Source organism: Eulemur rufifrons, chromosome 16 (assembly GCF_041146395.1).
Source record: "Eulemur rufifrons isolate Redbay chromosome 16, OSU_ERuf_1, whole genome shotgun sequence".
Lineage (NCBI taxonomy): Eukaryota > Metazoa > Chordata > Mammalia > Primates > Lemuridae > Eulemur > Eulemur rufifrons.
Genome location: NC_090998.1, coordinates 3,203,218 through 3,226,107, shown reverse-complemented (window position 1 = coordinate 3,226,107; position 22,890 = coordinate 3,203,218). Strand labels below are relative to the sequence as shown.

The 22,890-nt window shown below is 45.8% G+C and overlaps 1 protein-coding gene across 1 annotated transcript in view; it reads left to right on the top strand.

Moving 5' to 3' along the window:
- Positions 1-22,890, top strand: part of MICAL3 (microtubule associated monooxygenase, calponin and LIM domain containing 3) — a 185,428-nt gene that overhangs the window by 62,145 nt on the left and 100,393 nt on the right. Inside the window, exons 2-6 of the mRNA XM_069490679.1 lie at positions 16,000-16,336; positions 18,250-18,457; positions 20,862-20,978; positions 21,364-21,465; positions 22,022-22,177. Coding sequence (XP_069346780.1) covers positions 16,073-16,336; positions 18,250-18,457; positions 20,862-20,978; positions 21,364-21,465; positions 22,022-22,177 — 847 coding nt within the window. The 5' untranslated portion in view covers positions 16,000-16,072. The remainder of the gene's footprint in view (positions 1-15,999; positions 16,337-18,249; positions 18,458-20,861; positions 20,979-21,363; positions 21,466-22,021; positions 22,178-22,890) is intronic.

Sequence of the window (22,890 nt, the reverse complement as noted above, 5' to 3'; positions counted from 1 at the left end):
TCAATACCCTTTTCCTTTGTTTCCTTTGCCAGCCTCCTGAAACAGCCTTGTTCTTACCATTCATGTTTTACAGCTAGGGGCTTCTCAGAGAGTGTCTACTTGTACTTGCTTTCTCTCCTTCTTTTGCCATTTCCATCTCTAAGAAGGCTGTGGGGCACGAGTCTTCCCCTCCAGGTGTCTAACCCTTGGGAGCTTCAAAATCACAGTACCAGTGACTTAGGGAGCCTCTGGCATCTGAAAAAGGTAACTGTCATCCTGGAATGTGAATTGAAAACAACAGTCCTTTTCATAATTAGGAGCCATCCAGAGATGCCTTAGGGAACTCAGCTTTGGCCACATCCTTGGCCTTCTTTCACCTCCTAAATCAATAACAAGTTAATAACAAACTTGCAAATGCCTTTTCTCTCTCTCTCTTTTTTTTTTTTATAGTTCTGTGACATTAGACATTGTGGCTCAGGTAAGGTTTCCATTTATCTTCTTCCTTCTTTCCTGGCACCCGCTATACTCAGCGCCAACTTTTCTGCTAGCCCCTGTACTAAGTGCAGGTATGAACATGAATTCCTCTTCCTGCTAAATAGAGCCACACAAGCTAGTGGTTAGACAGACAACGGACATAATTCCAGAGCAAGCGGTAAGTGTTGAAAGGGAGGTACGCACCAAGGCGAGAGGGAATGCAGAAGAAGAAGTGATTAACTTTGCCTGGGGGATGGGGTAGGTGGGGTCATTTCGGGGAAGTCTGGAAGGATGAGCAGGAGGGGAATTCTAGGCAAAGAGAGTGATGTGGAGGCTCGTGAGCGTGTGGCAAGTTCCAGGGACTGCAAGTATGACCGAAGAAAATGGTTCGTGTTTGGCAGTGTAGGAAAGAAGGCCGGTGCTAGATCTTGATGGGGCTTTTGAACCTTGCTGAGGGTTTGGATCATGTCCTGAAGTCAGTGGAGGGCTGAAATGGGGTCACATTTGCTCTTAAAGACCACTCTGGCGCTTGTGTGGAGCATGGATTGGAGGGGGTTAAGATTAAGGGGCTGCTGTGATAGTCCAAGCTAGAAATCTTGGGTGCTGCCACCAAGATAATGGTGGGGAGATGAACTTTATAGAGGTCCTAGAAAGTCAGAATCAGCAGATTGGATTGAGGGAGTGAAGACCAGAGGAGGGTCTGTGATGACCTTAAATTTCCATTTGGTGGGTGGATGGTGATGGCATTAACTACCTGGCGATGTGAGTTGGGGGAGAACAGAAGTGTTCAGTTCAGTCTGAGGCTTGGAGGTACCTATGGGATGTCTAGGTGGAGATATTTGGTAAAGCATTTGGATCTCACAAGCAAGGTCAGAAAGATGAAAGTTTACAAGTCACCCAGTTTTCTGAAATAGAGCTGCAGATGTAAGAATTGGAGCCACCGGAGAGGAGCGAGGAGAAGGATGGTGGGAACAGCAGAGGCGGGTGGCCCAGGGCCACGGGAGGGCAGCGTATGTGGGAAGAGCTAGAAAAGGGAGCAAGTAAGTTAGGGCTGGAAAGTATCTGAGCCTGTCTCGGTTTGACAGCCATTGCCCACCTCATTGGAGCGATAGTGACAGAAGCCAGCTGGAGGGGGAGCGAGTGGATGACCAGGAAGAGTCGGTGGGGGTTGGGAAGTGGGGACAGCATGGCAGCTCAGTGGGCTGCTCTTCCAGGGTGCTCACTTCTGGAAGCCAGAGGTAGAAGCTGGTGGCTTTGAGGGGTGCAGGGCAGGCCAGGGCTCTGTGTGTGTCTGAGAGAGACTCCACTCAGCACGTGAGTAGGCCGAGGGGGAAGGAGGCTGGGAGTGAGGAAGAGGTTGAAAATGTATGACAGATGGACAATGGTGATGGCTGCACAACGTGTAAATGTACTTCACGCCACTGCACTGTACTCTTAAAGTGGTTAATGGTAGACAAAAAGTGTGTGATAGTAGATGGAGGCAGATTCAGAGAACAAAGGGTAGGTTGGGCAGCCTTTGACTGGCGCGAGCCTTCTCTGAGGCAGGAGTGGCTGAGGGCATCCTTGCCACTCTCTTCTCCACCACGTGAGGGCAGGGTCATTGAGGATGGGGTGGGAGTGGGTGACCTGAGGTACAGCTGGGCTTGGAGGAACCAGCAGGGGTTCTGAGAAAGGGTGCCTGGGCAGTGCCGAGGCCCCACCTGGGGCTGGAGATGACAGTGCAGACGTAGCCACATTCGTCCACGCTGCTGTGGCTTTCTTTTCTTCCAGCAGCGCGGGAAAGGTGCTTTTGTCCCCCCCCCACCCCATTCCACTTGTGAAGCTGCTGTTGCAAGCGTCAAGCTTTCCATCTCACTTGCCTCCTTCCCTCTCCGCCTGTCTCTAGGGGACCTTATCAGAAGCTGGTCAATGTGAAATGCACATAGCCCTTGGGTCCTCTTTGTCATGCTGCCTTGAATGAAGAAGCGCTGCCTTATCAGACACTCTGGGCTTATGACAGCTTCATGGTTTTCTGATGCAGATTTTAAACACACACACACACAACTTGGAATTAGAAATATTATGAGTCCTTCACTTATCTCTCTGGGGAAGTGGGCTGGGAGCTGTCATGCAGCATTTCATGACACTGATACCACAGTTCTTTTCTAGAAACCAGTTTCTTTTTATAGGGGACAGTTACTCTCAAACTATTTGGCTGTTGAAACAAAGCTGCCTCCAGGAACTGGCTCCTGTCCTGATCTCCTGCTAGCAAGAACAGGTCTTGAGCTAGGGGTGGGGGGAACTGCTGGGCACACATGTGTAAGTCAGGTCCAGGGCAGGCTGTGGTCATGGAGAAAGGGAAGGTGTCCAGAGGAGCGTCTTCTCCCTTGGCAGAAGCCATCCGCATTCCCCTTGTAGGATTACCAGATCCCTGTGTTCTCCTTCTCCCAGCCTGTGGCACTTGCCTGAAAACATGCAACCTGTTTTCATCTGATATGACTTCTGTCCCATGTCCTAACAGAATTCTGCCTGGATCCCCGACGTCTGGGCAGGTGAGAGACGGTTATGTAGCTGGCCATTCATTCATCAAGTGGTAGTTACTGTGCACCTGCTGTGGGCCGGGAACGGTTCTAGGTGCGATGATACAGCAGTGAACAAAATGGCAAAAGTCCTTACCCTCCTGGAGCTTACATTGTAGAAAGGAGACAGACAATAAGTGAATACCATTTGTAGAATGTCAAGTTGTAGTAAGTGCTTTGGAGAAAACCAGGGAATGAGGATAAACAGTTTTAACAGTGTGGTCAGGGGCGTCCACACTGAGAAGCTGACATCTGAATAGACAGTGCCCCGGAAGGCAGAGCTTTTTTTCTCTGTTCACTGCCATATTTCTAGAGCCTAGAAAAGTGCTTGGCATGTAATCGATGCTCAAGAATATTTTTTGAAAAAGTGAATGGATCTGGGGAAAGAGTATTTTTAGACAAAAGGAAGTACAAATGCAAAGGCTGAGGTGAGAGGCTGTCTGGTGTGTGTGAGGGCCAGCAGGGAGGCTGGTGTGGCTGGCAGCGATGAGGGAGGGCTGGCAGTAGGAAAGGAGGTGATAGGAGGAAGGTGTGTATGGGCACAGGTCTTGTAGAGGTTCCCTGAGACATTTTTAGGGGCTCCACAAGGTCAAAACTATTTTCATAATAATACCAAGTGATGGTTACTTGAGGGAATTTAGTGACGATAAAGACCCTGATGGGCCTTGAGAACAAAGCGCATAAACCCGGGGTGGGGCAGGCATCCTTCAGAAGCCACGATGCCTTGGTAGTAAATAGTAAAAGACCTTGGGCTTGTGCTGCATGGTGTGGAGCAGTCGGACGCCCTCCAGCTCAGCTCTTTCCTCTCTTAGCTGGGGTGACTCCTGCTGGGGAGATAGACAGCAGACCAACCGTACGGACTGTCGGGAGATGCCCTGGGGACAATCCGCGGGTTAGGAGGTCAGGAGTGATAGGGCAGGGTGTACTTTCTTATAGGTAGCCAGGGAAGGTCTCCGTACTAGGGCCGGCAAGACCCGAAGAAAGCGGGAGCATGTCACGCGGCCTCTGGGGAAGGCATTGCTAAGCAGGAAGAGGGCCCGCTAGTGTGGCTGGGTCCCAGGGATGGGGTGCGGGTGGTCATGCATCTGACTCATGCTGTAAGTGGACGCTCTGGCCACTTTGTGCCGTGTGTTGGGCGGGGGCTACAGGACAGGGCGGAAGTAGGGGGAGGCTGCTGCAGCGACACAGTGAGAGACGCCTTGAGGAGAGCAGTAGAGACAGGATGGCAGGAAGGGTTGGGTTTGGGCTGTATTGGAAGACAGAACGGACAGAATTTCCTGAGGAATGGACTATGGGATATGACAGAAATGAGGATAATCCCTAGATTTTTGGATTGAACTACTGGGTAGGTGGTGGTGCTGTTTGCTGAGATTCAGGCCACTAAGGAAGAAGCAGCGGGGCAAGAGTGGGAATCAAGAGTTTGGTGTTGTGTGTGTTAAGTTTGAGGTGTCTGTCAAATGTCCAAATAGAAATGTCAAATAAACGATTGGTTGTTCAAGTTCAGGAGAGAGGAAATAAATATTTGGGTGCCATTGGTGATCTATACTGTATAAATAGTACTTAAAGCTGTGGGATGGGAGGAGAACATCCTGGGCAGAGTTTTTCAAAGTGTGTTACATCTCGTTAATGGATAATGAAATCAATACAGAGGAGACCAGCTTTTTTTAAAAATTAAATATAGAATAGAAAACATCAGACTATCTCTAATAAGGGATGTTGTAAAAATGTTTGCTTTTATGCTGTTTGAGATGGGAATTTTGCCCTATGAAACTTTTAAAAATTACATTTTTTATAGAGAACTGTGTGTACTGCAGGTCACAGTTTAAAAAGTTTGAAAGCCACTGATACAGGGAGAGAATGTAGATTGAGAAGAGACTAAGTGCCGGGCCATTCCGACACACACAGGTTGGGGATTTGTCTGGGACCAGCGAAGGACACAGGGAGGGGGCCCGTGAGGCAATAGGAGGGCCAAGGGAGTAGTGTCTCCTTGTCCTGAAGGGCAGGACCGGTCAGCTGTGACTCGTGCTGCAGACAGGCTGCGGAAAACTGGGATTTAGAATTGACCCTTGGATTTGATGGTGTGCAAATCATTCAGGCTCTTGATGAGACACTTCTGTGGAGTGTGGGGCTGAGGTCTAATTGCTGTAGGTTCAAAAGACGGTGGAAGAAGAGAAAATCATAACCAAAAGCACTGACAGTTCTTTCAGGGGGGTTTGTTAGTGAGAATGGGGCCAGGACTGGGTTTTGAAAGGGGTCTTACACTGATGTGTGTAGTTCAGTGTGGGGTTCTGGAGGGGTTGATCAGGAGGAGACCAGTGGGGGGGGGGCGGTGTGGTGGAGGAAGAGAGGAGATGAGCTCGGTGCACAGGTGGAGAGCTGCTGCAGGTGTGCCTGTGGGTAGTTGTCTGTCTGTTGTCGTGGGAGGGAAAGCAGATATGAAGGTGAAGAAAGTAAAAACCAAGTCAGAAGAGAAGTGGTTGAATGAACTGAAGAGAATGTGTAGAGAGCAAATATTTGGAAGGCCATCGTGTGAAAGAGGAATAATTTTGTTCTGGATACCTCCAAGGGGTAAATTGTGATCCACTGGGTGAAAAACTATTTTGGCCTTCTACATAGAAACTGAATTCTTGAGAAATTAACATTTCAAGCTGACTACCTCATAAGGCAGAAAGTTGTCTGTCGTTGGAGCTGTTTGCATGTTACGGATGGTTACAAGGGTCAAGTGTGGGGTGGCCAAGGTGATCTTTCGGATGCTACCTGGCCCTGAGCACTGCATATTTTGTGATTTCACAGCAGTGAGGGCAGGCAGACCAGACAACTAAGAAACCCCACATTTTGTTCCGGGTTAATCTCTTGCCAGGTGTGTGTTGGGCAAACATGATAAAGCCTTAGTTGCAGGTTCTGCCCCTGGGAGAAGGAGGTAATTAAGACGTTACAGGGTGTCTTTGTAGGAAATTAAGTTTTTTTTCGTTTGGACTGCTGGAGCCTTGGTGTCTCCTGAGCCCCTGCGTGCGGCTGCCTGGAGGTTGCCCTGCGTGGCTCACCAGCCAGACAGCTTCTTGAGTCTGCACAAGTGTAGGTGGCTTAGGAGCCCTTTGATCAGTGGAACCTCATTGAGCACCTGCTATTGCCTGGAACTGGGTACATAGTGCTTAGCAAAGTAGATTGGAGCCCAGCCCTTGTGGAGAACTGCTTTTGCTTGGGATTCTCCTTTGGTTTTGTCTTATCACATCCAGCCAGAGGGTCTCACCCTTAGAGCCTAGCAGTGCTGTTGGACTGGTGGGTCAGGAAGGTCTTGGTCTTTTGGTCTCTTTGTAACTCGCTCTGTACTCTTGGTAGTGGGTAGTTAAGGTTCAACTGCTGTCCTGCCCTGAGTTCCTATAATGAATGGAGTAGCATTGGGTGATTAGAAAATGCTGTGTAATTGACGCCTCAAAGCTATTGCTGATGACTGGTGCTAGAGCCTGCTGAAGAATGCGGAGTGATAAGTGCTGTGTTAATACTATTTTAGTTGCCTAGACTTTCAGCAGCCAACAAGAATTACTGTGAAACCAGATTGCTCTTACTTCCATTTGTGAAAGGGCTCTATTTCAAAGGAGCAGATGTGGCGATAAATTGTGAGAAGAAAAAGAATCCTTATTGTGTGTCCTTGCTATATTTACATGAAACTGCATATCCATTGATAGCTGGGAGCTATCTTCCTGGCAGACAGGGTCCATGTGTATACCTGCAGGTCCCTCCTCTCGGGCAGCGAGGGACTGGGAACATGCATTCTGATGAACTTCTGTTTCACAGGCTGTATTCTCAGGTGGTTTTTGTAATGGCTAAGGACTTAGGCTCTAACGCAGACAGGTCTGGATCCAGAACATGGCTGCACTGCTCTCTTCTTGCTTTGTGACCCTTAAACTTCTTTAAGCTGCAGTTTCCCCATCTGTAAAATAGAGGTAATAGATTCTACCTCACAGGATCGTGGTGAGGCTGCCATAAGATATGGATCTGTCACTGGTAACTGTTCAGTATCCTTTCATCATTGTTGATGGCAGTCCTTATAGCTTTCTTGTTTTAACGTTTAAGTTTGGCAGAAACTTATGACACAGATTTTACTCCTTTAGCCCCTCCCACCCAATACCATCACCACACCTTCTAGAACAGATGGAATGGAGAGGGAAGAGAGTGATGATGGAGCAAACAGAGTTGCAAAACATTTTTCTTTACTTTAAAAAACAAAACTCTCTGAGCTCTATTATTCTGTTATATAGTAGCCATTTATTTAGACTGAGTATCAGCTTTTGTTGTGGGGACTTATTTATAAACTGCTAGATGATAACAGCACTACCATTGATTGGGCCGTGCTCTGTTCCTGGCACCGCTAAACATTTTACATTTATTACCTTAATTCCTATAAAACCCTGTGATTCTGTCAGTATTATTTTCATTTTACACATGAGGAAATGATTTATAAGACATTGGGCCTTTTATTCTTTTTCATTACTTGTTTTTGTTCATTATTTGGGGCAGGCATTGGCATCAGCATCAGTGATTGTATTCATTGGGTGCTTGGTTCTGATTTGGACATTTTAATGTGTATTTGGGGCAGCAGAACCACAAGGCAGAGGTCAGTTCCTGTCTGATTCACTTCATTTCTCAGGTGCATAGGTGTTCTTAACTTGGTTTTCATGAATAAATGGGTTGCTTGCAAGGAGTAGAAATAAAGGGTTAGAGAAGATATAACATAGGGGTTAGGCCATACCACTGTCTTTCAGAATTAGAGATGTGGAAGAGAACCCAGAGATCATCTAGTCTAGGCTCTTCCCAGATACCTCTAGGGAGGGGTACTCCACAGCCAAGAATAATGAAGATTCATGGTAAAAGTTTTTGCTGGCTGCTCTTCTTAGACTGTCACCATCTGCCCAGGCTGCCCGTTGCACTCTTAGATACTATATGTTGGTAGTACATTAGAAATCTCTCTGTTACACTTACCTAGTTCTCCTTCACCTTCTGCAGCCGTGCAGGCCTAGGCCGCTGCTTTTCCACCGGACCTGTCCTTCAAGTATGGAGCTATTGGGCTCCATCTTCCCTTCATCAGCTCCACAGAAACACAGTTCGTTTCTATTACAGGTCAGGCTGTAGCTGTAGAGACTTTGTCTCTGCCCTAAGGAAGCTTACGGTAGTTAGGAGAGACATTAAATAATATCCTTGCAGAATGGCAGGTGTGGATGAGGAGTCCTACTGTAAAGCGCAGGTCCATGGAAGTGGGGAAGTGGGCACAGAGCTGGGGAATGCGTACTGGTTTCCGATTTCCTCACCATCCTGCCCAGTGTCAGTCTGATGCTAAATGGAATGGGAAGTCAGAAAAGATCTGAGGAAGAAATACGTGCAGAAACAAGACTACATGAGGATTCAACACCCTTTTGATGATAAGAACACTCAACAAACTAGGAATAGAAGGAAACTACCTCAATATGGTAAAAGCCGTATATGAAAAACCCATGGCAAATATCATACTCAATGGTAAGAGACTAAAAGCTTTTCCTCTAAGATTAGGAACAAGACAATGATGCCCACTTTCACTATTTCTGTTCAATGTAGTACTGGAAGTTTTAAAGCAATTAGGCAAGAAAAAGAAATAAAAGGCATCCAAATTGGAAAAGAAGAAGTAAGATTATCTGTGTTCATAGGTGATATGGTCTTATATGTAGAAAATCCTAGATTCCATCAAAAAAACCTGTCTGAGGCTAATACCTGGAATTCAGCAAAGTAGCAGGATATGAAGTCAACATACAAAAATCTCTATATTAGTATATAGAGTTTCAGCTCTATATACTAATCGTGAACAATCTGAAAAGGAAATTATGAAAACAGTTCTATTTATAATAGCATCAAAAAGAATAAAATACTTAGGAATTAACCAAGGAAGCAAAGGACTTGTACAATGAAAACTAAAAAACATAAAGAAATTAAAGAAAACTTTTAAATGAGAACATATCCATGTTCATGGATTGGAAGACTTAATATTGTTAAGGTGTCAATATTACCCAAAACAATTTGCAATTCAGTGCACTCCCTATCAAAATACCACGACTATTTTTACAGAAATGGAAAAACCCATCCGAAAATTCATATGGAATCTCAAGGAACCCTGAATAGCCAAAACAATCTTTAAAAAGGAGAATAAAACTGGCCAGGTGGGTGGCTCACACCTGTAATCCTAGTACTCTGGGAGGCCAAGGCGGGAGGATCACTTGAGGTCAGAAGCAGAGTTCAAGAAAGACCAGCCTAAGCTAAGAGTGAGACCCTGTCTCTACCAAAAATAGAAAAAATTAGCTGGGCGTGGTGGTGAGCACCTGTAGTCCCAGCTACTTGGTAGGCCAAGGCAGGAGGATCACTTGAGCCCAGGAGTTTGAGGTTGCAGTGAGCTATGATGACGCCACTGTACTCTACCTGGGGAAACGGAGTGAGACTCTGTCTCAAAAAGAAAGAAAAAAAAAAAAGAAGAACAAAACTGGAGGGCTCATACTTCCTGATTTCAACACTTTCTACAAAGCTACAGTAATCAAATAATGTGGTACCAGCATAAAGACAGACAGATAAACTAATGGAATAGAATAGTCAAATATGGTCAAATGATTTTTGACATGGGTGTCAAGATCATTGAGGAAGGGGAAAGGACAGTCTTTTCAACAAATCATAGTGGGGCAACTGGATATCCACATGCAATAGAATGAGAATTGACCCCTTTCTCTCCCCATTTACAAAAATTAACTCAAAATGAAAGAGCTAAATGTAAGACCTAAAATACTATAAAACTCTTAGAAGAAAACATAGGAGAAAAGCTTCACAGCATTGCCGATCATTTGGCAGTGATTTCTTGGCTATGACACCAGACAGGCAACACAAGAAAAAATAGACAAATTAGACTTCATGAAAATTTTAAGCTTTTGCACATCAAAAAACACTATCAACAGTAAAAAAGCAACACACAGAATGGGAGAAAGCATTTGCAGATTATATATCTGATAAGGGATTAATATCCAGAATGTATGGAGAACTCTTAAAACTCAACAAGACGATGAACATCCCAATTAAAGCATGGGAAAAAAACTTTATAGACATTTCTCCAAAGTTGGTATAGAAATGGCCAATAGGTATGTGAAAAGATGCCAAACATCTCTAATCATTAGCAAAATGCAAATCAAAACTATAATGAGATACCGCCTCACGCTCAGTCCAGTAGGATGACTATTATCAAAAAATAATAAGAGGCTGGGCGTGGTGGCTCACGCCTGTAATCCTAGCACTCTGGGAGGCCGAGGTGGGCGGATCGTTTGAGCTCAGGAGTTCGAGACCAGCCTGAGCAAGAGCGAGACCCCATCTCTACTAAAAATAGAAAGAAATTATATGGACAGCTAAAAATATATATAGAAAAAATTAGCCGGGCATGGTGGTGCATGCCTGTTGTCCCAGCTACTTGGGAGGCTGAGGCAGGAGGATCCCTTGAGCTCAGGAGTTTGAGGTTGCCGTGAGCTAGGCTGACGCCACGGCACTCACTCTAGCCTGGGCAACAGAGTGAGACTCTGTCTCAAAAAAAATAAATAAATAAAATAAAAAAAAAAATAATAAGAAGAAAAAATACTAGAAGAAAATAATAAGTGTTGGCGAGGATGTGGAGAAAGTGGAATCCTTGTACACTGTTGGTAGGAATGTAAAATGGTATAGCCACTGTGGAAGTCTATATGGAGGTTTTTCAGAAAATTAAAAATAGAACTACCTTATGATCCAGCAATCCTAGTTCTAATCCTAATCCCCAAAGGAGTTGAAAGCAAGGTCTCCAAGAGATATGTACGTGCATGTTCATAGCAGCATTATTCACAACAGCTAAAATGTGGAAGCAACTCAAGTATCCATCAAGGGGTGAACTGATAAGCCAAATGGGTCTATACACACTGTTGAACCTTAAAAAGGAAGGAAATTCTGCAATACGCTACGCCATGGAGGAACCTTGAGGACATTATGCTAAGGGAAATAAGCCAGTCACAAAAAGGCAAATACTATAAAATTTTACTTATATGAAATACTTAGAGTAGTGGAAATCTTAGAATCAGAAAGCAGAATAGTGGTTATCAGGGGCTGGTGGGAGGGGAGAACAGGGAGTTATTGTTTAATGGACACAGAGTTTTAGTTTCAGAAGATGAAAAGAGTGCTGGACATGGATGGTGGTTGCACAGCGTGACTGGGTTTAATACCACCGCACGGTACACTTACAGACGGTTAAGATGGGAAATTTTATGATATGTGTGTTTTACCATAATTTTAGAAGTTGAAAATAAAGAATGCTTAAGGAAGACAGCTTTCCTTATTGTATTTTGAGCTCGCTTCCCAGGTTCCCAGAACCTTATCTAAGAGCTGTGCTAGATAAGGAGCTGGGAAGCAGAGTCAGAGGCTACAGGGAATCTTGTTTAAGACAGTCTCTTCCAAGTCAGCTTGCTGTCCCCTAGGTACGGGCCCAGGGTCCTCACCCATGGCACAGCAGCCAGTCACCCGTGTTGCAGAAAGGCAGGTCAGGAGTGCCAGGCATGTTGGCAATTTTGGTCCTTGTTTCTGAGACAAAACATGAGGGAATCTCAATAATCTGAAGCGTGTGTTTTTGTTTTTGTTTTTGCTTTTATTTTTTTGAGGCAGAGTTTCACTCTGTTGCCCAGGCTAGAGTGCCGTGGCGTCAGCCTAGCTCACAGCAACCTCAAACTCCTGGGCTCAAGTGATCCTCCTGCCTCAGCCTCCTGAGTAGCTGGGACTACAGGCACATGCCACCATGTCCGGCTAATTTTTTCTGTATATATATTTTAGATGTCCAGCTAATTGCTTTCTTTTTTTTTTTTTTTTTTGTAGAGACGGGGTCTCGCTCTTGCTCAGGCTGGTCTCAAACTCCTGAGCTCAAACAATCCACCCGCCTCAGCCTCCCAAGAGTGCTAGGATTATAGGCGTGAGCTACCATGCCCAGCCCTGAAGTGTTTTCATCACAGTTTCCTCCTGATGGCATTCCAAAACAAGCATTCCTGTACACCTACTTCCAAGATTATTTGGAGAAGACATACCTCTCTAACTGCATGGGTTAGGGAAGGGAGCATTTCACCAATTCCTTTTTGAGATTCGGAGATTTGCACATCTGCTGGTATATTTATGATGCAGTGGCTGGGGAGAAAATTTACTAAGCTTCACTCTGGTCCCATAATCGTGGAGTGTAATTCTTATTTCATTGTTTTGTTTCTCTTTCCTTTTTCTATTTTTAAAGATAATTCTCTTCCCTACCCACTCCACAACCAACCAACCACCTATTCTGAGAGCTAGATATTGAGTGTTCTCCTAAGCAGCCAGGAGTCAGTGACAACCTTTGACTATTGTAAATAGAAACAAACCCTGTTCCTGCATGCACTTCATAGGCTGTCTCTGCAGTGCTGTCCTCCACAGCCAAGGAATGTGCTTCTGAGTCAGCAGTCAGCTGCCGCAGGACAAAACATGCAGGATATTGTCAGCGAGCAGGGACTACACAGATGCCTGGAAACCCGGCATCACCTCCTCTTCCTCTTGCCTCCTCAGGCTCCTCACTTCCGTTACCCCTTCCTTCCACACCTTGCCTTTTCAGTCCCCAGGATTTCTGGCACTTTCCTGCCAGGTTTCCTGGTCTCTGGGTTCCTGTGATTATGAATGCTGATTGTCCCAGGATACTGGGATGAACAGTACATAGGAGTGGTCCAGGAGAGGCCAGGAGGAGCATGATCTAGCTTTGACCTTCAGGAATGAGGGAGATGGGGGTGGTAACAGGAGTGGCTCTCCTCCTGCCATTCTTCTCAGCTGTTGTCAGAGTGCACGAGACCTGGTCATTTGGCTTGCAGAGTAGGAAAAGTGAGGCAGCCCAAGGGAATTAATCTTGTGTAGTCTTACCTTGGGTGCCTGTCACATTGTTCCAAGAACCAACCTACCCTATTTATCTGTTGTCATTAGTGCCCTGCGGGTTGAAATCCCTTATACTGGGTACTTAATACTTGCCTGACGCTGGGAAACAGGCGCTCTGCAGCTCTCTGGGAGGTGTGGCTGAAACCTGTTAATTTAAAAGTGTTTTACAGCAACAGAAGGCTTGGGGGCAGTTATTAATGAAGATGTTCATCTGTGGTGGGGTTTGATTTGGAAATATCTGGTGGTGGTTGGCAGCTCTTTGGAAGTGCATATTTATTTCAAACAGAGTAGGCTACAACCAGCCCAAGGGGATGTTAGGCCACATGGCAGAACCCTTCTTTGGAATTAAATGCGTAAGACTCTCTTTTAGGGGAGGTTTTAAGCACAAGGCAGGCATTTTGACAGGGGAAAGAAAGGCTTTTGGAAGTATATGTTGCGGGACCTTTAATGTATTGGTTTCAGCAAGAACACTGTGGTTCTGAGTACTCTGAATCCTGGCAAGGAGTGGAAGGTGGCTGCTGTTTAGGAACACAGAAAAGTCATTTTCTTCCTTGACATGAGGTAGAGATAGATCAGACCAGGTGTATTCAAAGCTTGCCAAACACTGTGACTCGGGTGGAGTTAAGATTGGTTAGTAACACAAGTAGAGTATGCAGGGTCAGCATTGTACAATGCCATCTACTTGCCAAAGAGCAAATAAAGCTGATGAAATCCCCACAAAGAAGGCAAGAGGCAGAGAAGGCCCCTGGGATCTTTGTTTTTAGTCATTGGTTGTTACCCGTCACTGTTGTTACTTCTTCCTTTGGATAAGCACATCTGGCCTTTCCCTTCCTTATAAGCCATCTGCCATTTTGACTAGAGATAAGCCTTGGCTTATAAGAAAAAGAATGGGCTCTCTTTAGAAACTTTAAAATATTTCTCTGACTGCTTGTTGCTACCTAGAATAAAACTTAGGAGAAATTGAATGTTAGTTCCAGTTAATTCCATTTAGTGCTGGATTCTTGGCCATGTGGATATTGGGACAAGTTGTGTTTACTAGCAGTGCAGTTTTTAATATTCAGAGCCGGGAGGGATTGTTGAGTAAGTGATATATTTGAGGCGAGAAGCCACGTCAGTGTGTTTCAGGTGGGGAATTACCATGGTGCGTGTGGAGTGTTGTATCTGAAATGGCAGTGCCTTGTATTTAGTTATTACTTTCCCTCATGACACGTAAGATGCATCTCCGGTTGGTTTGATTGGATCTGATAGTATCATGCTCCGGTGTGGAGAGAAGCAAAATATTATTTCTGTGTCACACAGGGGGATTCTGTTGCTCATTGAATTACCCAGAGTGAGAGCTTCAGGACAGAACCCTGGGGCTCTTTTGTGTCATTCTGGAATGTGGCTCCTATCTCCCTTGGTTGGTGCACTGGATAGTGGGGTCATATCTTGCTTCTACACCCCTTGTGAACACAGTGCGCCAACAACTTCCTTCCTCCGTGTGCCGCCATCCCCAACAGTCAGTCCTCTTTAAAGCAAAGTCCCAAGCCAGCCGTGTTCACACTAGTGGTAAGCTGGCAGTGCGCCTGTGATGAACTGCCTAGAACACCAGGTGTGAGTGCTGTGGCCATGAGTTTCTCAGCACTAGACTCAGAGGACTTCAGGACTGGAAGAGAGTTTAGAGATCATCGGTCTAACCTCCTCATCTTACACAAGGGGCAGTTGAGGCCTCATGAGACAAAGTGACTAAGCAGGATCAGGCAGCCAAGGTCTGGCACGTGTGGTGTGCTCGTCCCACTGCTCCGACCTACTGTCTGTTCTCCCGTGACTTAGTTTTGCTCTCTGGCCCTTTGCCTCCTACTTCCCAGTAATCGTTCAGTAGTGATGATCATAGAATATGGTACAAAAATGGAGCAGGACCAAGGGGGTGAATGGATGAAGGAGCACACAAGGTGCCATCTCCCGTCTTCACGCCTCTGTCTGGCAGACATACAGCATGGTGGGTGTGTGGATATTTTTGGTAAGTAGAAGGTACAGACATGATTGTTCTTGTCAAATATGATTATGGGCAAAACAGAATGGCTATAAAATCACACTGTACTGTACACAGGACTTTTTGAGTTCTTTAAATCCCTGCTGAGTTTGGCACTTCTGAACTTTCTGCTTCTTAGACTTCAATGATGCCACCCTTGGTTCTCTTCAGACCTCTCTCCGCTCTTCCTCATAATCTTTTTAGAGGGCTCGTCTTCTCTGCAGCCTCTTCTAGGTTGGTGCTTCCCAGATCTCTTCCAGAGCCCATTGGCTCTTTTCTCCCCATGGACTTTCCTTGTTGATCTTACCTGCTTTTCACAGGTTCAGTCACCACCTGTGTGCCAGTGACTCCAAATCTGGGTCTGCATCCCCAGCTACTCCCTGAGCTTCACTCTCATGCCCAGCTGCCTTGTGAGCACCTCTACATGGGGACCTCAAGTGGAACAGATGGAAAGGGAGCTCCCACTGCACCCTCTTCTACCTTTAATCCACTCCCAGCCTGGTGTCACCGTTTACTCAGTGGCCTCAGCCAGAAACCTGGGGATCTGTTAGTGACTCTTTGATCTGCACGAGTCACTCACAGGCCTGCCTGTTTTGCTTTCCTGTGTCCTCACTTTTTCTCTGCCTGGCTAAAGTCTACCCTGAAAGACTCAGCTGTAGCCTCTCGGAGGCTCATCTTCAGTGGAGACCCCACCTCCCTGTAATTTAGATACTCTTACTCTGTGTTCCCCGGACCCTTGTGCCTCTCTCTCTAGTGGCACTTAGTATAGGACATTGAATCATTCTGCTTGTGTGTCTGTCTCATCCACTAGACAGTGAGATCCTTGAAAGCAAGAGCTATGTTATCACCTCTCCATCCCCAGTGTCTTGGAGAGGGCCTGGAATATCGCAGGTGTGCGACATACACTTGTTGAGTGAGTGAGTGTTAACACTTGGGAACTCCACTTGGAAAAAGAGTATGTCTCCTAGAAAGTGTCTGTAGAGACAGCAATGTGGACCATTTCTTTTCTTTCTCTCTTTTTGTTAGATTAACGTGACCGTGTCAGGTGGATCCACGGCCATCCCACAGCCCCCTCTGTGGGGTGCTGAGGGCAGGCAGCATGGAGGAGAGAAAGCATGAGACGATGAACCAAGCTCATGTCCTCTTTGACCGGTTTGTCCAGGCCACCACCTGCAAGGGAACCCTCAAGGCCTTCCAAGAGCTCTGTGACCACCTGGAACTGAAGCCTAAGGACTACCGCTCCTTCTATCACAAGCTCAAGTCCAAGCTTAACTACTGGAAAGCCAAAGCCCTCTGGGCAAAGTTGGACAAACGGGGCAGTCACAAAGACTACAAAAAGGGAAAAGCATGCACTAACACCAAGGTAAGCGTTTGGCTACTGTCAGGCCCTGGAGTCACTGATGTGAAGATTTAACCAGATGCCAAAGAGAAGGATTGAGTAGGGGTAGACTGGGTGAGAACCAGCAGAGTCTAGCCATGGCCTAGCATAGGAAGTCAGGCTTCTACCTTGTTGAAAGTTTGTGGATCTGTTACCTATATTTATTTGACTCCCATGTTCCAGACCCTATTCTAAGCATATTTCATGCATTTACATGTTGAACATTCAAAGTTTCGACTATTTAAGAACAACCTGAAGTCAAGAGGCATAGGAACATTTTATTTTGCTGATGCTTTCTTTTGAACATCACATTGTTAGGAAGATGTAGGTCATGTAGCAAGGCCATAGCTAAGCCCTGTTAGCATCCTATCTGAACATGTCTTACTGGGTCTTGGTATGTTGTCTCTACAAAGTCATAGTTCCATACTCAGTAACTGGTAAAGCATAGTATTTGCTAACTTGAGAATTTGCCACAAGCTTCAGACTTCTTCCATCCATGTTCCAAAGTCTGTTTGGATTCATAAGCAAGGTCTTTGTGAGCCGAAGTATTTCTGTTGCTTTCTTCACAATGTAGAGAAATACGATTTCCATGAAATAGATAGGCCTGGATAAAGACCCAGGATGTACACTCACCTATGCAGGGGGAGATATGAGGAAGTAGAGAAAGAAAAATACGTTTCTGGCCGGGCGCGGTGGCTCACGCCTGTAATCCTAGCACTCTGGGAGGCCGAGGCGGGTGGATCGCTCAAGGTCAGGAGTTTGAGACCAGCCTGAGCAAGAGCGAGACCCCGTCTCTACTAAAAATAGAAAGAAATTATCTGGCCAACTAAAAAAAAAAAAATATAAAAATTAGCCGGACATGGTGGCGCATGCCTGTAGTCCCAGCTACTCGGGAGGCTGAGGCAGTAGGAGGCTTAAGCCCAGGAGTTTGAGGTTGCTGTGAGCGAGGCTGATGCCACGGCACTCACTCTAGCCAGGGCAACAAAGTGACACTCTGTCTCAAAAAAAAAAAAAAAAAAAAAAAGAAAAATACGTTTCTTACTTTCCTCCTTGGAAAAAGCTAGCAGGGACACAAATTTGCAAATGACTTCATGGCTATTTTATTATGTACTTTTATGAGCTTTAATTTGCCCTTTGTGGATACCTAGAGCCCACCGCCAGTGGATTTGCATTTTCATCAACAAAATCCAAGAAATGTGAAGGCATGACTTTTGAGTGAGTGCTGGACTTTTATTAAGAACAAAAGGAATGTAAAGCCAAAAGTTGCATGTATTCCTTCTACACATACAGTGCAAACTAGTTAAGATAAGTGTCCGATCTCACCCTAAGTATTTCTCTAGAGTGTGCATTTTCACGATCATTTCCCTGGACTTTCAGTCTAGAAGTGGGGATTTTGGAACTCTTTTCAGCACATAAAACTTTGACCCTTGAAAGTTCCCTTGAGTGGTAGAACCATTCTAGGATTCTAAGATTACCTGGACTGTGTACTAATAATCTTTGTCTCCTTAGATAGAAATCTGCATGACTTAGAAATCTTCTAAAAGGTCCTCTCCTGTTGATATAAGATTAGATATGATTTTCATATTGTTTGTTGAAACGATGACCCATTTAAATATGTTGCAGATCTATGGGGCTTACAGGCTGTCCAAGGTGAATATGTGCTGAGTTTGTGTCTAGCGCTGACAATTCAGAGTCTTCTCTATCCACAGCAATCATTAGCTTGTTTCTCAAGCCATTGCAGGTGCTTTGCTATGACCCAGATGGGTGGTTTCTTGAAAGTGGGTAGAATAGCCCTATTTGGGAGCTTTAGGGAATGATGGTTATAAGATCATGAAACTTCTCTAGAAATATTTCTCAAGAGGTGCTGCCTTTGCCCTGAAAACAGCTGTTTTTTTCAGTGTCTCATCATTGGAGCTGGCCCCTGTGGTCTCCGCACAGCCATTGACTTATCCTTACTGGGAGCCAAGGTGGTCGTTATTGAGAAACGAGATGCCTTCTCCCGCAACAATGTCTTGCATCTCTGGCCATTCACCATACATGATCTGCGAGGTCTGGGTGCCAAGAAGTTCTATGGCAAGTTTTGTGCTGGAGCCATCGACCATATTAGTAAGTAAAACCAGTTCTCCTGCAGAATTCCACCCCCAGCCCTGCCCACTTGTTCAGTAGAAAAAGACAAGTAGATTATCTAAGGAATTCATACTCAACCCAGTTTGTGCTAATCTTGTTAGTATTTGTCTGGTAGCAAGCACACTCTGCTTGGAGTAAAAATACCTGCCATGCAGTGGTTCTGTAACCCAGGACTCTTAACCACAAGTGTATCACCTATGAAATGTAGAGTTTAGCTCAAAGATTTCTAAGTTAGGTCTTGGACTCTTGCTGAGCACTTACAGTGCTTAGGAGGCACACTGGGGCCAGGTGTTGGGAAACAGATGACCAACTTGGGCCTGGACCCTCTGTAGTTCTCAGTCCGGTGGAAGAAGTATTCAGGCATGCAGCTGTCTGTAATGTGATCTGATAAACGCTCTGCTACTGTAAGAACACAGTGCTGCGGGACCCAGTCCTGGGGAAGCCACACCTAGAGAAGAAGCAGAGTCCTAGCTTGGTCATGAATGGCAAGTCAATAATGGGATTCCTTTGGTTAGGTGGTTCTTGTGAAGTCTACAGCCAGAACAGCTCTTGCTGTACTGTTGTCATCACCAAGCTCAGCTTAGGCCTGTGCTCTTCTGAGGTCCGATAGGGTATAAATACAAGTTAACGCAGTCAGTGCTGTTTGTTTGACTATAAGTGGCCTATCTGAAAAGCAATTCAGAAAAGACGGTGTCTGTGTTAGGAAGTTGAAGTCTTTTTTACTGATTATCATTAATGATTCCAAGAAAGCCTTATCAAGTAACCTTTGTTCTGAGCTCCTCCAGATGTGTCCTATAAATATATTCAACCACTGAGCCTTGTGCTGTTTGAAGCAGTGGTGCCAATTTATCAAACACTGGCCAACAGCCGCCACATTCCTCTGGCAGAGAGAGCATTGCCCATCTGTCAGCCTGTAATTTGTAAAGCATCTTGGAACCCACAGTTGTCTGCAAAAGTAAAATGTGTGCTAGCACAGGATTTAATGAGTCTTTGGTAGTGTGACTCAGGAGGGTGGTGTTTGTATTGAGCTGGGGAAAATGACCACATGACCAAGAGGAGGATTTGCATGTGCTCCTAGCAGATTAGTCATGGGCCACAGGTGAGTTTGGTCTTAGACCAAGGGTCATTAATTCGGTGGATTTTTCTGCCTTCTGTGTGGCAGGATTTATCTGGGAGCTGAGAGGGTCTTAGTTCAGGGACTAAATTCATCTCTGTGTACCTGAAGTTGCTCTCATGTCTGGCATCTGGCAGGTACTCATTGGACATCGAATAAATAAATAAATCTTACTATAATAATGAGCAAGATTTGCTGTCATTCTGGGCCTCAGTTTCCACAGCTGTAGACCAGTGGTGGGAGGGGGATGGTAAGCGGATACAGCTGGGTTGTGATCTCCCTTACCTGCTGAGAATGTGAGGGTCTGCGAGGGCATGGGATGGGAGAGAGACTGTGGGTGTCTTAGGAAGTACTGCAGCAGCTTTGCGTCGGTCGGAGTGTGAAAGCGCACCCGTGGTGCACATCTTCTGTCTCCTGTGGTAAGTGCCATGTCCTGTCAGGATTGTAGATGCTGCTAGTATGATGGCTCTGGACAAGGGGAACATGGAGCAGCATCTCCTGTTGGCCACAACCCTGTGTTGTCTCAGGGCTGTTGATTGTCAGAACACCTCAGCCAAGAGGTGGGAGTGGCCTGCATGTCTCTCTAGAACATCTCTTCCACCAGATTATATCTGCTCTTAAAGAAAAGGAAGAAAGAAGTTACAGAGCAGCGTCCCCAACCTCTTTGGCACCAGGGACTGGTTTCATGGAGGACAGTTTTTTCCATGGACCATGGGGTGTGGATGGGGATGGTTTTGGGATGGTTCCAGCACATTACGTTTATTGTGCAGTCAAATCTCTCGGCTGTAATGATAATCTGTATTTGCAGCTGCTCTCCGGCGCTCGCATCATCGACTCAGCTCCACCTGAGATCATCAGGCTTAGATTCTCATAAGAAGCACGCAACTTAGATCCCTCGCATGCGCAGTTTACCGTAGGGTTTGCACTCGTATGAGAATCTAATGCCACAGCTGATCGGACAGGAGGTGGAGCTCAGGCAGTGATGCAAGTGATGGGGAACATACAGACGAAGCTTCACTTTCTCACCTGCTGCTCACCTCCTGCTGTGTGGCCTGGTTCCTAAAAGGCCATGGACTGGTACTGGTCCATGGCCTGGGCGTTGGGGACTGCAATTATAGAGCATGGCTTGGAAAATGTCTCCTGCCACGAAAGGCTTTGAGAAAATGAGTGAAGGATGCATAGGTGGAGGACTGGAAGCCTGAGCAGTGGCTAATGACAGGCACCCCCTTCTCTGTGCACCCCACCAACGTGATCTTTGTGTTTGCCCAGGTATCCGTCAGCTCCAGCTAATACTGTTGAAAGTAGCCTTGATCCTTGGCATTGAAATCCACGTCAATGTGGAGTTCCAAGGACTTGTACAGCCTCCTGAGGACCAAGAGAATGAACGTAAGTTGGATTGGACGAGTGAAGAACGCATAAAAGGGCACGGAAGGGTGGGGAAAGGAAGAAAACTAGAGACACGTGCGGATTGTTTTTAGAACTAGCTTAAGGGGAGCATCTGCCTTTGTACGGCCTGCGCCCTTGAGGACTTGACTTACCGAGGAGGCCTTAGGCACAGTATTGGACATCGCAGCCACTAGCATGGTGGGGAAGGTCCCTAGTGAGCCCCCTTTAAGCTCCTTTCTTTCTGTGCTTTGTCCTCAGTGCTTTTACATGTAGTGTTTTTGTCTCAGGGTTTTGTGCAGTCTCTGTGCCTGGGTATCAAGAGGTGTTCTTGGATGTGTGAATGTGGTCTGGGTGATGACCTCCCTTTTTTGGCTTTGGTCCACAGGGATAGGTTGGCGGGCACTGGTGCATCCCAAAACTCATCCTGTGTCAGAGTATGAATTTGAAGTGATCATCGGTGGGGATGGCCGTAGGAACACCTTGGAAGGTACTGATTTATGCTCCTTTGCCAGTTTGTCGCAGAGTGAAAGCTGGCCCTGTCCCACCCCGGGTGAGAGTTTGTGTCACCATCGTCCATGCTCCTGAGAATCTGTGCATGTGTTGTCCACTCTAACTGAATGGCAGGCCTGCCTTCTTCTAGCCAGCCCGTCCTCGGGCTGCTTCTCACAGGGCACTTGTGTTAGGGCACTAGGGACGAGCCATCCTTGGAGTGCTTGACGCTGCAGGATTTGATCTATGTATCAATAACTGGGTACCCTCCCCCCTTTTAAATCGAATCCCTTATACTGAATAATAATCTGGTCAGTTATGTTTCAAATTGTTTGCAAATGGTGTGGGAGACTTTGACTTCTTTCCAGAATTGTCATGTTCTTTGGTAGGCAAATACCTTATTTTCAGGTAGAGGAGAGCTGCCCTAAAATGTTTCCATTCATTCTCATCCCCCATTTTCCCTAATGTCTTGCTCAACACCCCCTTTCATTTGAAGTGATCTTCCTTCCTCTCTAGGTAACTGTTGCCACCTCTGAGAGTTTCTTTTCCTCCAGGATTTCGTCGGAAAGAATTCCGTGGCAAACTGGCCATCGCCATCACAGCAAATTTTATTAACCGAAATACAACAGCAGAAGCCAAAGTGGAAGAGATTAGTGGTGTGGCTTTTATATTCAACCAAAAATTTTTCCAGGAACTGAGGGAAGCCACAGGTTGGTGTAGATGCTTCCAGAGCAATAAGGATCAAAATTTGAATAACCACTCGTCACTTTCCTCTTGGGAGTTGGTGGGTGGGTGACCCTTGGTGTCATTACTGTGTTGTCAAACCCCGCCCCCCACTCTCTCTTCACTCCCCCACCCTGTTCTTAGCATGAGACTTCCCACAGAACTTGTTTCCTACTCCAGTATTCCTAACCCGTATCACAGTGACTGGGCTGCTCTGGGTTTTGTCTTTACTTATTTATTTGTTTTATTATAAAATTTTCAATTCTGCCTTTTACCAGTCTTCCCTAACGCCTTACCCTATACTGCAGTGCTCGACGTAGCATGCCAATGCCTGGTAGTTCCTGGTTTGATTGAGAACCTGACTTTAGGTATTAATTGTGTAGTCTTCTTTCTGGGTTCCAGTTTGAGCTTGAAAGCAACGACGCATGTGCCAGACAGGAATGAGACTGTTGTATGATAGCTTTTGAATAGGTCAACTTAGATATTTTGCTAAATGTGCCTTCATTCTGTCTTTCCGTCACATCTATTTTTTAGATTAATTGAAATAAAAAGTCAGTAGTTTACTTTCTGCTTGTTGAGTTGTCTATCTTGTTGTTAAGAATCTAAGAGATTCCTCCGGTTTCCTTGATGACTATTAAAGAGGTTTGACCTGTTAACTAACCCAAACCCTCCTGGAGAGGTTAGCCCCTTTTTGATTTGT